Source organism: Amborella trichopoda, chromosome 9 (assembly GCF_054954075.1).
Source record: "Amborella trichopoda isolate Santa Cruz 75 chromosome 9, AtrichopodaSantaCruz75HAP2 v2.0, whole genome shotgun sequence".
Lineage (NCBI taxonomy): Eukaryota > Viridiplantae > Streptophyta > Magnoliopsida > Amborellales > Amborellaceae > Amborella > Amborella trichopoda.
In genome coordinates this window covers 14,642,822-14,658,696 of record NC_142344.1, presented here as the reverse complement: position 1 = coordinate 14,658,696, position 15,875 = coordinate 14,642,822, and the positions used below count along the sequence as shown (strand labels likewise).

At 36.5% G+C, this 15,875-nt stretch overlaps 1 protein-coding gene across 1 annotated transcript; it reads left to right on the top strand.

Moving 5' to 3' along the window:
* The first annotated feature begins 9,919 nt into the window (after positions 1–9,919).
* LOC18424440 (NAD(P)-binding Rossmann-fold superfamily protein) lies at positions 9,920–15,616 on the top strand. The gene is made up of 2 exons (XM_006829027.4): positions 9,920–10,099; positions 14,389–15,616. Exon 2 carries the CDS (start codon positions 14,429–14,431, stop codon positions 15,470–15,472), a length of 1,044 nt encoding a protein of 347 aa, XP_006829090.1. The 5' UTR covers positions 9,920–10,099; positions 14,389–14,428; the 3' UTR covers positions 15,473–15,616.
* The last annotated feature ends 259 nt before the right edge of the window (positions 15,617–15,875 follow it).

The window sequence follows — 15,875 nt, the reverse complement described above, 5'->3', positions numbered from 1 at the left end:
TGTAGGTTATGAGCCCACCACGCTTGCACAACCTGCTTTGATACCAATGTTGAAAAACTTGAGGAATGAGATGGACCCACTCCCAGGATTAGGGGTAGTGTCGTGAAACTATCGATCGCAGAGATCAAGCTTTTACCAAAACAGTGAGAACTCTGTAAATTTTTGTGTACGTCTCCATGGCCATGAAACCCTTCTTAAAGAGGGATGGAAGAGGCTGTTATCCAACATTCAGCTTCCTCTTGAATTCTCTGAGAAAACGTGGCCCTGTAATCCTGGGAAGTAGGTGGTTACTTTCTAGCCGTTAGATAACATCACTTTCTCTCTTTAAGAAGCCTTCATATTTTAGCGATAAGTATTAAATTATAAGAGAGAGAAATATTGCACGTTTAAAGGCCCCATGGCCACACACACGCACCAACATATAACCCCTTTAACCCAAAGATTAATCATTAAAAAAAAAGCTTTTAATCGTACCCTCTATGCACTTAAAAAAATAATAATGTCTCGAGATTGAATATAGACCATCAAATTTTACATGATCAGAGCTAAGTGTCGGAAAACATAAATTTCATTTTCTTTAGAATAATCATCTAATAATTCTTAAATGGTTTTGTAGACACCATGATCCCGATCGAGAACACCAGGGGAAAACCAAAGTCCCCTCCGATATCCATCCAAAAACCTGAACCAACCATGACCTTAAATAAACCATGCCCCAACACCCAGACCACCAGATAGAGTCCACAATTTTTGAAAACATCCTGAAAAGGCCAAAAAACTAGACAAAATCTGAAGTAAACAGTTACAGAATCAAGGATGACCAATTTGGAAGTAACTACGCGGCATGCGGAGCTGACTACACTGTAAGAGTCGCCAAAGAAAGTCTTAGTGGCAATAAGGTGACGGTTGTCCAGATCATTAAATCGACATGCCAACAAATGCCTCGGAGTGCGGGCACCAAGTGGTGAATGTAGGCAATGATGGTTCATGCTCGTTGGCGCCACTAACAACAAAGTCGGTCCTCGTCCAGTCAAATCGACCACCAATTGCTCGGCAACCAAGATGAACGAACTGATCATAATATTCTTCTGTACAGTAATGATGGTGACAACCTCGGCAATGCTGTTGGCCTCGAATTCGTCGAATGAATCATCAAATCACCCAACATCTAGATAAGCGTGTTTAATGGAGCTTGACTACAATGAGTGTGACACTTGCATCAACAATAATGCCACTTTCTACAGTTTCTGATTGGACAAATAATCGTCTAGAGCCGGCTCCAGAGGTGGGACACATCGCATCAATACACAGTCACCAACTACTAAGGGTCCCTGAGTCATCAACGAGGGTATCACCCTCATTGTACGTCTGACACACAGTCTCCCAAAACTGCATTGTATTATAAAATCACGGGCTGCGTAAATGGCATATTATGCGTCCCATAATAAATGCCCAGGCAACTGTGATAAATGCGTTGGAGACACTGTCACACCATTGATCAATTTAAATAGCTCAGATTTGACCCCGAACTTTAATGGTGATCAAAGGGGATGTTTGTCTATAAATATGGGAGTAATTCCCTAATTTTTAAAAAGACAAAACTGACTCATGCACCTAGACTCTGTCGCATCAACCCCAGACCCAACTATACCAAAAACTGAACGTAAATCCCTGCCCCTAAAACTCCTGCCCAGCTTAACTAAACCAAGACCCCAAATATCCCGACTTTTCAACCTCGACTACTCGTATTTGCCTCATTTGGCAGACCCCTGAAAGATCATAATTAGTCATGTGATTACTGACTCTAAACCGACACCGACTCCTGGCGCCTGCCTGGTAGCCTGACCTCAGGTACACTTTTATTTTCGTTCTCTCTATTATCTGCTTTCGACACTATTTCTGAAACTTCTTTAGAAACTCCCCCTTTTCTCAACCCCAAGTTCAGAACTTTTTTTCGGACTTCAGATTCAATTGCGTCACGAGCCAGCTCTGCCGACCACTCAAGTGGGAGAGGGTATTGTGGCATGAATCTCACCCAGATAGCAATTTGATGGGACTCATTTCTCTACCTATCTCTTTCGATGAGTTTATGCCCAAAAATGAGGCAGGGACTGCGTTTCTTATCGGAATTTTCAACTATAAATGTGTTTCTAAAAATTTCATATTGAAAACATCCTCTGAAATGTTAACACGTATGGCCATAAGGCCTGATGTGACTTTGCCTACAATTGTGGGCTAGGAGGCCTACAATTGTGAGAGGAATTCTATGTTTATCACATTCAACGTTCACATGAACCAACGCCCAAATGAAAGTTGGATAAATATCCCTATAATCAGGGAAGACCCTTTCTTAGATACCCGTTGGAAAGATAACCGTTAAGCCCTTTTTTTCTCCCTATAAAATGGGAAGCCAAAGAGAGGAAAAATACGACGAGAAGAAAGAAACATAGAGCTTCATCTATAAGCAAAATTAACTTCTCTACTCTTTCTCAAAAGGGCAAGAAAAATTCGGGCTCTGCGGTCACCAGCCTCACATCATATCTTCTCTGATCTCGGGTTGGTCTCGCGCTCCATCAATTTTTGCTAACATTGGTATCAAAGCATCTAACTCCTTCTGTACAAGTATTGACCACATATTAAAGTTTTTGGTGCCTTGTTTAGCTTCTTTAGAACTTAGAAAGTATTAGGTTGTTCACATAAAACTTAACAAATGGCTAGTAGAATTGTAATGGCTGAACTTTCTAAAGTTGAAAAATTAATTAGAAACAATTTTGGGATGTGGAAGATGAAAATGAAATATTTCATCATCCAAGATAGAATCATATATGTACTAAAAGATAATCCACCAGTAGTTGGTGATGAACCAACTGAAGAAGAAAATAAAAAGTTAGAAATTTCTTTAGAAGACGACCTCATAGCAAAAACTTTCATGTTAACTTTTATGCAATATGACCTTATTAAGGTTTTTGAGCATCATGAAACATGAAAGAGCATGCTGAAGGTAATAAAAACTAAATATGAATCAACTTCTGAAACACACCTCCAATTGCTATTAGAGCAATATAACACATTTAAAATGAAGGAGGGCAATAATGTAGTGGAGCATGTTAACAAGATGTTTGTTATAACTAAGGACTTACCCATTATTGGGAATGAAGTCCCCGAGCGCATACAAGTTTCCACTATCTTAAATAGTTGTCAACCTTCATGGAGGATGATAATAATTGCACTTAGGTTGAATGCAAAACTCTTACATTAAAGGACCTACATATGCAACTAGCCTTAAAGCAATAGCATATGAACAAAGACAAAAGGAGTGAACTCATGCTTGATCAAGGACCTACCAAATTTAGCCAACCCAAGCTTAATAACCAGAAATATCAAGGAAAGTTTAATAAGATGATCAATAGGTTAAAAAACAGACGAACTAAGCCCTGCAATCAATAAGCTAAATGAGAACTGGGAAAATGCTTCTTATGTAGTCAGCCAGGTCACTTCAAGGACCGCTGCCCACATAATAGAAACCCGCAAAATCCAAAGAATAATGGGAAGGAAAATAAGAGACGTGAAGTGACCTGGTGTAGGAACTTGGACGTTGTATGTGGGGACAATCGACCTTGTATTAACTGATGTATATTTTGTTCCTTGTATAAGACAAAATATTGTATTTGTCGCCTTGCTCTTAAGAAAAGACTTTGAAATCCGCTTCCGATCATTGAAAGTATCCATCGGAAAGAATAGACAAATTTATGCTAAGCGACACTGGGTTGATGACCACAACTTGTTCTTTCTTCATGAAAATGAGAAAGCTGATAATAAAATTTCATCATATTCTAGTTATGTTGATTGTGTAATGGTTGTTGATGCATATCATTGGCATCTTAGGCTTGGTCACATAGGAAAAAACAAAATAAATAGGTTAATAAAAGGGAATCTTATTCCAAATCTAAGTAATGTGAAATTTCCAACATGTCAACACTGTTTATCAGGAAAAATGACTAGGAAATCATTCGATAAAAAGGAGAGAGCTAATGAGTCCACTCAGACATTTGTGGGCCCCTCAATGTTAAAACTCATAGAGAATGTCATATTTCATCACTTGTATTAATGATTTTTCTAGATTTGGATACGTTTATCTAATTCATCATAAATCAGAAGCTTTAGAAAAATTTAAAATATATAAAAGGAAAGTAGAAATTCAATTAGGTAGATAGAAATTCAATTAGGTAAAAACATCAAAGTTCTTAAAACTGATAGGGGAGGTGAATACACATCTGAAGCTTTCAATGCTTATTGCCAAGAATATAGTATTAAAAGACATACTACTATACCTTATACACTATAGCAAAATGGAATAGCTGAAAGGCTTAATAGAGCCCTCTTAGAAATAACTAGATCCATGATGGCTCATGCTAATCTACCCAAGACCTTTTGGGGAGAAGCAATATACACATCCATATATATCTTAATAGGGTTCCAACTAAGGCAATAGATTCTACCCTTATGAACTGTGGACAGGTAGAAAACCTTATCTATCTAACTTAAAAAAGTGGGGGGGTCGAATGCGCATCTCCTAATTCCATATTAGCATAGAAATAAGTTAGAAAACAAAACCCTAGTTTGCAATTTTATAGGATACCTCGAATGATCAAAGTGATATCGATTTTATCATATAGATATGAGACTCATTGAAAGTAGAGATGCTGAGTTCCTAGAAGAATTTATTGAAAAAAACATACCTATAGTAGATAATGATAATCCACTTAATATCATAAATGATTTAGAACAACTACCTACAATGGATATGGATAACTTGATCAACATGATGAAGTTGAAATACTCACACACCTAATGTTAAGTGGTCAAAAGAGATCTAGAGCTCCTTCATCATACCTTGATGAATTCTATGTCTATTTGAGTGAGGAGACAAACAACCTTATTGACCTAGATGAAATTGATGACTCTTTTTTCAATGATGCTATCTCAAGAATGGCTTAGTGCCATGAGAGAAGAATTAGATTCCATTGAGAAAAGTAAAGTTTGAGATTTATGTGATTTACCATCAGATATAAAACCTATAGGTTCTAAATGGGTACTTAAAAAGAAATTAAAATCTGATGGGTCAATTGATAAATTTGCAAAGGGCTTTACCCAAAAAATGGGAGTCGACTATGTTGACAATTAGTCTTCAGTTGCAACGTTTATATCCATTAGAATAATTTTGGCAATCGTTGCATACTATGACCTGGAACTTTATCAAATGGACGTAAAGATTGCATTCTTGAATGATGAACTAAATGAAACTATCTACATGAAGCAACCTGAGGGCTTCATAATTAAAGGTCAAGAAAATAAAGTATACAAATTAAATAAATCTTTATATGGTTTAAAACAATCTTCAAGACAATAGTGCTTAACATTTCATGATGTCATTCTACATATGGGATATGAAGTAAATAGTTTGGACCATTGTGTGTATGTCTTGAAGAGTGAGAGTAAATTCACAATACTCTCATTATATGTAGATGATATCTTGATAGTTGGAAATGACTTAGAAATAATTGATAAAACTAAGTCATAGCGTTCTTCTCGGTTTGAGATGAAAGATATGAGAGAAGCATCTTATGTCCTAGGCATAAAAATAACTAGAGATAGAACAAATATGGTGTGCTTGAGCCAAGTGGAATATCTTGACTCTGCTCTTAAAAGATTTCAAATGGAAAATTGTAAACCATTGTCTACTCTTGTTAAAAAGGGAGTAAAGTTGTCTAGGAATGATTGTTTAGTAGACGAACAAGAAAAGCTTATGTTCCATATGCACAAGCTATTGGTAGCTTGGTATATGCAGTAAGATGTACATGACCAGATTTGAGTTATACCGTAGGGCTTGTTAGTATATATCAAAGTAATCTAAACATAGCTTATTGGAAAACAGTAAAAAGAATTAAGAGGTACATTAAGGGAACAAAGCATCTCAAATTGTGTTTTCAAGCAGATAAACTTGAAGTTGTAGGATATTCAGATGTGAATTTTGCTGGAGATAAAGATGATAATAAGTCCACCTCAGGACATGTTTTCCTCTTTGGAGGGGCTGTTGTTTATTGGTCTAGTGAGAAATAAGGGTGTGTAGCTAGGTACACAGGTACTTTCGCCGTCTAGATAAAGCACTTCATAGATAATTTGAAACTGTAAATAATCGACGGACTTATCCAAATATTTTATGATAATCAAACGGCAATTAAATTAATTCAAAGTTGAGCAAATAGATTTAAAGGAAGACATATAGATATTCAATATCACTACATTCAGGATGTAGTTGAGAAATGTGAAGTAACTGTCAATTACTTGCCCTCATCAGATATTATTATTGATCTATTAACAAAGGGTCCAAGTGTTGAGCTACTGTCTAAGCACACTAATTTAATGAGACTTAAAAATATCTAAGTCAGTCAGTTTTTCATGAATAACAAATCCGCATTAGCATGAACATCCTCATAATGGACATTTGTTATAAGAGGCATATCTGCGAAAGCATGAGAAAAACCTCATGAGAAGAAATTTTCTTAAAGGTCATACTCAAATGTGGGAGTATGCATGTGACTTATTATTACGCTCGACCGTCATAGCAAGTGGGAGATGTTAATATGTATGACCATAAGGCCTAGCGTGAATTTGCCTACAATTGTAGGCTGGAAGGCCTACAATTGTAGGAAGAATCATATGCTTATCACATCCAATGTTCACATGAACCAACGTCCATATGAACGTTGGATTAATATCCCTAAGATCAGGAAAGACCCTTTTTCATAGATCCGTTGGAAAGATAACCATTAAGCTATTTTCTTCTTCCTATAAATGGGAAGCCAAAGAGAGGAAGAATGCAGCTAGAAGAAAGAAACACATAGTTTCATCTGTAAGCAAAAATAAATTATCTACTCTCTCTCAAAAGCGCAAGAAAAATCCGGGTTAGCCTCACGACATCCTAACATGAAATAAGTCTCCTGGCCGAGGGAGTAGAAATAAACTATGCTTCCCAATGATCAATATATACATGCTCTATATTACTCCCTCAAGCAAGACCCTCGGCAAGAATAAACCTCAAGTTTTGGGATGTGACATACCCAACCTGGTGAATGGCCTAAAAACTTTGATGTTCATTAAATAAATTAATGAGAAATAACATCTTAGGAATGCATGTGGATCATTCAATTTGTGGATAGTTATATCTTTGTGTTTAGGTACGTGGTTACTCACTTTTTTATCTTTTACCCTTTTAATATTCTCGTATGGTGATTTTCATGTTTGTTATTTGATCCAAAATTTCATATAAAAAAGCCTTCTATTTCATTTTCATGAGAGAGTGAATGAACGGTTTACTCCCTTTGGGGCATAGCATTGGTGGGCTAGTGGTATTCCAAAGTATCAATCTAATATCGAAAAATATAAGGTGATAAACTTAAAATGTAGAACTACGGATGCACCTCAAAATTCCACTGGAAAAGGTTGTTCTAATGTTGAAACACATCATCTAGACCGTCTATTTTCAAAATTTTCATATGTTTATATATCTACTTGATTTTAACCATTTTTAGAGTTCAAAATTTTATAATTAATACGAAAATAGATTTTGAGATAATCCTAATAATATTTTACATCAAAATGATATGTTATGATAAAATTTGAAGGTGTGCCTTAATTGGATTGTTTAAGGTTGCAACCTTATGGAAACCACACCTATCTAAGATTATAGCCTATTTTCTTACAAACTACTTTAGTTTTATTGCTCTTTATGTGCACATGATGTAATGTAATTTGTTTTCTTCTTTTTTTATATTTTGCCTTACTATGACTGTCCAAATAGCAAACACCAAAAATCCATTTAAACCCTAATTTTCTCTAATTGATGGAAACCCTAAGTATCTATTGTGGGTGACCTTCCTGAGTCGACCTAAAGCTACCATGTGCCCCTTTTTCCTTCTAGCTTTAGGCTTGATTGGCAACTCTTTTGTTTGGCTGATTTTATTAAGGAAAAAGTTTATATTGAGTTGAGGCTCTAAACACTCAAATTAGAGCCCACCTCAAAAATTTCACTAGAAGAAGTTTTTTGTGCCTAAATATCTTCAACTTAATCATCACGACATCAAGATGCATGTACATGAGAAAAAAATGGTTTTCAAGTTTTGGAAATAGTGCATCTTGTAACAAATTTTTGAACTATCAATTTTCAAGATTTTCAAGTTTTCATATATCTGCCCAATCTATACTATTTTTGAAGATTTAAATTTTATAATTAAAGATGAAAATATATTTTAAAGCCATCACAAAATTTCCAGATTCGAAACCATATTTCTTGACACTATTTGAATGTGTGCTTTGTTGGGTTTATGTGGCCTTTAAAGGCCTTATGAGTGATTCTGATGAGATATTTGATATAGTGGATCATGAACTCAGTGGAAGTGTGGTCCCTCATGGATCATATCATACCAACGATGTTTGTAGATATCGAACTATGCTTGACGGTTTAGGGTAGTCGGTTCAAAAAAACGCTTGTTACCTGGGTATAGTGAATAAACCGAGAAGGGTTCTAATGGGTCATCCCTTTATGAGGTCGGAGTATATGCCCAGATGAAAGAGCCGAGGGATTGTGTGACCTTGTGAATGATGATGGCCTACAGAGACGGGGACCAAAGCCTCATCCATGTACCATCACACATGATTGACCGTTCGGGAACGCAAGCAAGCCACCTTTTAGGGTGAAGCGTGTGCATGTGCGAGAGATATCCTTATGTGTCATAGAGCTGTGGTCGCATCTGGTCTAAGTGACATTGACTCGTCTTTAGGGGAAAACCTGAAATCCACAGACTGGGATTGCGATCCCTTGGCTCATCGGCTAGATTTTAGTGACCCGCTAATGAGCCCCTGTTTGGACTGTGGGTCATAGGCAACGCTGGGTCCGCATGATAAAGCAAGTGTGGTCTGTAGTCTAATATTGAAGGTGGAGTACCCCATTATTGATTTCGTTCCTTGACCATATGGATCATTTTTCCATTAAATTAATTTAATTATGTTTCTTTTATGGTAGCTATTATTTTTGAATTATTTTATTTATAAACTCCTGGATATTTTATTTATAAATTTGGGTTTATAAAATAAAAGATATTGATTTTTTAATGATTTAAATATTCAGATAATATTCCGAGATATATTTTTAATATATGAAATTTTTGGGGGGGAGCCCATTATGCACATGGGCCCACTATACCCAAATTTTATTGGGGGCCCACGTTGTCATCCGTTGGGTGGCACGCCCCTATTTTAGGGGCTTGTGTATCCCCATGGGAGGCATGCCCTATCTTTATAGGATATATTGATATATTATATTGGTTTGAGTTAATAAAGTGTTTTATCTTTAATAGATTTGAGTGAATCTCTTAGAAAGCCTACAAGGCTTGTGAATATATTTTTTTATAGAGCACAATATTTTAATTAATTTTTATTTGAAGGGATAATAGTCAAAAGAAAAGGGGGATAATGGTTCAGCACATTCCAGAATGTTGATGGCTCATCTATAGAATGAATGACTTAAATCTCTCACCCCACAAGTCACTTTAGATCGATGATTAAAAATTCAATATTGTGAAGCAAGCAATAGAAATCTTAAACTTAATATTATATCTCTCTCTTTCCTCTCTCAAACTTTATCTTCTAATAGAAACAAAAAAGAGGAGTCACGTCAATCCTCTCTCTCTCTATCTTCTATCCTATGTACTTCCCTCCTCTCTCACCCAACTCCTTCTCTCCTATTTTATGATTTTATCTCTTCTCCCTCTTCTCAACGTTATATAAAGGGGTCACGCCCCATTCTCAATGCACTCCTCCCTCTTTAGTTTTGGGCTTTGTATATAATAAAAAAATGGAAGGGAAAAATTTTAAAGCAGTTTGGTTGGGAATTGATGGTAAGGAGTTTTGGGTGAACATAAGGGTCTCATTGAAGAGTTTGGCTAAAATTGGTTTTTTCGGTTGAGATTGAACGAAGACCATCGATCTCGCGTCATCGGATAGTGGTGACTTAGTGTGGGGTATAATAAACCCAGTTGAGGTAATTTTCGACATTTTCTTTTTTTTTCTTGCATATTTAATTGTACTGTCTTTATATTCTCAAGCACAAGAATCATGGTTATTTTCTTTGATTAAAGAAAATTTGGTTTAGTGGCATCAAAATCTTTAAGATATTGGATTTATAAATTTTTATTTTATTTGAAGCAAGAGTTATTGTAATAAAACTAATTGCAAGTGATCTTTCATCAAGCACTAGCCATGATCTTTCATCAAGCACTAACCAATTAAGCCTGTGCTCTTTTCATGAGGGAATGTACTTTGCACTTACTCCTTTGTGAAAGAGATACTTCTCTTTGGTGAAAGAGCTATTTAGGAGATTTTTTTTCAATATATAATTTTAGGATCCACTTAAGAGTCATAAGATTATTTTAAAAACAAATATTAGGATTTGGGGTTATTAAACACACATTTGACTCTCGAAAAAATAGCTAATCTCTTTTCAATCTTATGACACTATATTTTGAGGCACATACAAGGTTTTTTGGAATTTTTTTTTTTTGTTTTTATCTTTTTTGAGATTGGTCATAACATTGGAGTACGAAGAACATCTTAACTACTCCAGCGAAATCCCGGCCATATCAAGGGCACTAGAACGAGGTTGTAAAAAGAAAGAGAGAGATGTTAGAGAAAGGAAGATAGATTTTGATGAGATTGGTCTTACTGTTAGAGAGAGATCTAGAGAGAGGAAGAGAGATTAGAAAGGGGTGCAGTTGGCATGCGGATGCATCGGTAGACGTAAGGTGCATCCTCAAATTTTATCATGGTATATAATTTTGATGTAAAATGTTTTTAGGATTATTTCAAAATCTATTTTTATATCTAATTATAAAATTTTAAATTTTAAAAATGGTTAAAATCAAGTAGATCTATAAACATATGAAATCTTGAAAATGGACGTTGTAGATAATATGTTGTAAAATGCATTATTTCTGAGACTTAAATTTTTTTTATTTTTCATGGTCATACATCACGATGCGAGATGATCATTCAAAGGGTTTTTCAACACTAAAACTACATTTTCCAAAAGATTTTTAAGGTGCATCCGTAGTTCTACATTATAAAGTTGCATCTTTATATAAACTTTTTCCATTAGAAAGTGGTTTTAGAGAGAGATTTTGATAAGAGAGATGGTTTCGATTGGAGGAGGGCAAGGGCCTTAGTAAGACAACTTCATGCCATTTGGTGGTGGTCCAAGGCTTTTTGCTGGCTCAGAATTTGCCAAGCTTGAATCGGCCATTTTTATTCATCACCTGCTCCTCAATTTTACATGGGAAGTGACTGAATCAGGGTCCCCCAACTGCCTTCACATCCGTTGATTTCCCCAAAGGCCTCCCCATCGCTGTCCATTGCCACTCATCAAACACAAGCCGTACATTCTTAGAGAAAGAGTTAAGCCACGAGATCTTAGAGAGAGAAAATCGTCCCACAAGATCAGAGAGAGAGAGAAAGTGAAGTCTCTAGGTTTTCTCCGTTCGTCCGTCTCTTTCGCCTTTAAAACCCCCTATCTCTCCCACTCATTTTTTATTGTTTTCGTATTTAGTAATATTTAGTATTTACTAGAGTTTAGAAACTATGAAAATAATAAAACTATATTTGGTTTTTTTTCTTTTTTTGTTGTTTTTTCCTTTAAGTTTTTAATTTTTGGTCTGGAAAAACCACAAAAAATCTAGAAAATCCAAGAAAATAGAAAAAAGAAGAAAAAAAAAAACAGTCATATTATTTTCTAAGATTTTTAAATCTTTTGTATTTTTATCCTTTTTCATATTTTACTCTATTTCCCCAATTTTCCTTATTTTACTATTGTTTTCAATCTTAGTTGTGCATGTTCGGTAGGTATTAAAATACTTACGTGTAAAAATTATATTACGCACATTTGGTACACGACAAATACATGTGAAAAAATTTTCATAGTAAATATTTTAATACGGATTGAACATTTTTTTTGTGAAAATAAAATCACATCTCTTGAGGTGGGGAAACATTTATGTCGATTTATTTTCACATATTGGTGCCGTCCATTTTATTAGTATAATTAATTTCGCCAAAACACATCCATGAATAAGAAAGAAAGAGAGAAACTATCTCAAATTTTAAGGTTTAGAGAGAGAAAGTATCTTAGAGAGGGAAATTATCTAAACATCTATCTCAAAATTTTTAGAGAGAAATTCTATGAAATTTTAAGTTTTAGAGAGAGAAGCACTAGAAATTTTTATAATGAGAAACTATCCCAAAATTTCTAGAGAGAGAGAGAGAGACTATCTCAAATTTTAAGTTTAAGAGAGAGAAAGTATATTAAAATTTTAGAGAGAGTATATCAAATGTTAGAGAAACAAAATACCTAAAAAATTTTAAAAAGTAATTAGGTCAAAATTTTTAGAGAGACACTATCCCAACATTTAAGTTTTAGAGAGAGAAATTTTTTTAAAATTTTAGAGAGAGAAACTACATCAAATTTTACAAAGAGAAACTATATCAAAGTTTATAGAGAGAGAAGCTATAGCAAATTCTAAATTTTTTAAAGACAAACTATATAAAAAATTATGTTTTAAAGAGAAATACTGTCTCAAAATTTTTTGCGAAAGAAACTATATCAAATTGAAAAAATTAGAGAGACAAACTATTTTAAAAAATTTAGAGAAAGAAACTATCTCAAAATTCAAAGATGGGAAAAAGCATGCTTGAGTATATTTTTCCGGTAAATTGTTAGCAAGTGTAAATATTTTTCTGTCAAACTTTCACACGTACCAAACGACCCCTAAAACTCAAAAGATAGTGCAGATTGAGTAGATATACAAATACAAAGGTTACCCTAAAGATAGGCACGCCGGATAATGTGTTAGAAGGCACACTATTTTTAGGACTTAAAATCTGGTATCATGTCCATATATATCCAATATCAAAATAACGTAGGGGTGGCAATGGACCGGGATCTGGCGACTGAAGCTGACCCAGATCCAGGTATGGGTCCAGAAATTGAACCCAACGAGTCAAGTCCGGGTCCAAGATTTGGATCCGAAAACTAGTCAAGTCTGGGTAGGTCCCGGTAGACCTGACTGTGACCTGGCCCCGAATAGTGTTAATATTTAAATAATATGTAATATATAATATTTTTAATAAATATAATTATATATTTTTAGTTATAATATTTAAATAATATATGTATATGTTTAATATAATATTTAAATATACATATTTTTATTATTTTTGGGTTGGGTCCAATTGGATCTTGGTCTGAATCCAGTCGGGTCTGGGCAGGTTTAGGTATTGGTCCGAGAAGTTCGGGTCTGGTCGAGTCGGCTCCGACCGGAGCCAGAACAACACCCGACACATTGCCACACTTCTATTATGGAGATACACCTTAGAAAATACAATAATTTATAGATACCCTCAAATTCAACTTTTTAGACGTTCTATCACTCAAAACTTTTTATATCCTACCCTAAATTCGAATATTGTTTTTCTTTATATTATCCTTTAAGTAAAAAGTCAATAGATTTAAGACAAAAATGCTTTTACTCTCTCTTTTTTCTATATTGGGGCCACATGACTATCTCTCTGCCTGAACTCCTTTTCCCAAAGTAAAAATCTGTTCTCTTTCTTTCTCTTTTTTTCTCTAGCTATGAACTAAGATTTTTGTGGTCCAATTAGAATCTGAGTTGAGGTTGGTAATGCAGTCCGACACAGATCGCAAACCACATTACCAGCCTTAAGTCAAATTCTAACAGGCAATGTACTAAACCAAATTACAAGCCACCATTATTGGAACTCAAAAATTTTGGTATGGTACCCTATATACCGTATTGCATGCATTATTAGAGAATGAGAGAGAGAGAATATGTTTTTACTTTGAGAGAACATAAATGTGAAAAATAGAGTAGAATAGAGAAAGCAAGAGCATTTTTGTCTTAAATCTATTGATTTATTTAACTTGACGGTAAATATAAAGAAAATCAATATTAGGATTTAGGGGAGGATACCATTTTAAGATGTAGGATCTTAAATTTGAGAAAGAAATCTAGTAAATATAAAGCGGACTCCCCCAGGAACTTTTCGAAATTTGGGTGGAATAGCAAATGAATATCCGCAATTTCCACCCACTTCCTATAGAAATGTGTGCAAGTCATCCAGGTTACGCAGAGGGAAATTCACATGACCTAGACCAAGAAAAGAAAGATGATGCACACTCACCCAACCTAAAATCCACCGTCTATCGTCCATGCCCCACATGTGCATCACTATTTTTCTTCCCATTTTCTGATTACTTAACAGGAGTCCACAAGTCAAACGCTGCAGAACCCCCCAAAAAAACATGGCCTCCTCAACCAACAACGGAGAAGGAGTGAAGCATCAAAACCCTGCTCCCGCTCCTCCACGCCAAATAAGCAGCATCGCGGTCATCGACGGCTCGGCCGTGGACTCCATCCTCTCCTTCCCCTCTCTCATACACCACCTCCGCTCGACCCTCCCAAGCCTCTCCCCTTCCATACACACCCCCCATCGGCACATCCACCCCATCATACACAACACCATCCCCAATTCCGATTCTGCCCTCCTCCTCATGCCCTCCTTCTCCTCCTCCCCTCTCCTCCCTTACCTCGGCATCAAACTCCTCACCTCCTTTCCTCACTCCTCCCCTTCCATCAAAGCTTCTTACCTCCTCCTTCACTCTCTAACAGGCCAAACCCTAGCCCTAATCGACGGCACCGCGCTCACACTCTGGCGCACCGCGGCCCTCTCCGCCCTTGCCTCCTCCTTCCTATCCGACCCCGACCCGCAGACCCTGACCATGCTCGGCGCCGGCTCATTGGCCCCGTTCCTCATCCGAGCTCACCTCTCGGCCAGGCCCTCTATAAACAAGGTCATAATATGGAACCGGACCCCGCAAAAGGCTCAAACCCTGGTCCATGATCTCGAGCCCGCAGTGGGCTCGGTCAAGTTGGAGTTGGCTCGAGGGCTAGAGGAAGCTGTGAGGGCTGGGGACCTGGTGAGCTGCGCCACTGGTTCGGAGGTGCCTATGGTGAGGGGTGAGATGCTGCTAAGAATTGGTGGGCCTGGAGTTCACTTGGACTTGGTGGGCTCGTTTAGGCCCACTATGAGAGAGTGCGATGAGGAGGTCATTGAGAGAGGGAGGGTTTTTGTGGATTGTGAGGCTGCTTTTGAGGAGGCGGGTGAGATTGTGGGGATGAGGGAGAAAGGGATTAAGGTGGGTTTACTGGTGGATTTGTTGAAGGGCCTAGAGAGAGGGAGGATGAAGAGAGAGGAACTCACTGTGTTCAAATCGGTGGGCTCGGGCCTCGTGGACCTGCTGAGTGCACAAATGGTGTACGAGACCTATATCCAAGGGAACGTTTAGGCTTATTGGAGTTGATAGTTCTTTATGATATTGTAGTCATTTATTCCTGGTTTATTAACTATTGGAAATGAAGACTATTCTGTGTTTCTTTTTTTTTATATGTAATTTCAGTCTCGTAATCTATTAAATTTCGTATTATTGTTATATTTGGATTGTTTAATCGATGTTAGCAAGGGTGTTAATGAGTCGTGTTGTTGGTGAGGTCGCTTGGGCAGAAGAAAATATAATTTATTATAAAATACTGTAAATAATGTTGGACGGGGTCGATACCTTCATATCGAGTAGACCTTGACCTGCACCTGAACCAACCTAATAAGGTCCTGGATGGAACCGATCACACCCACCTATGTCAGGCTCAAGTAATTTAGACCCAAACCCAACCCATCGGATCTTAATCAAGGCA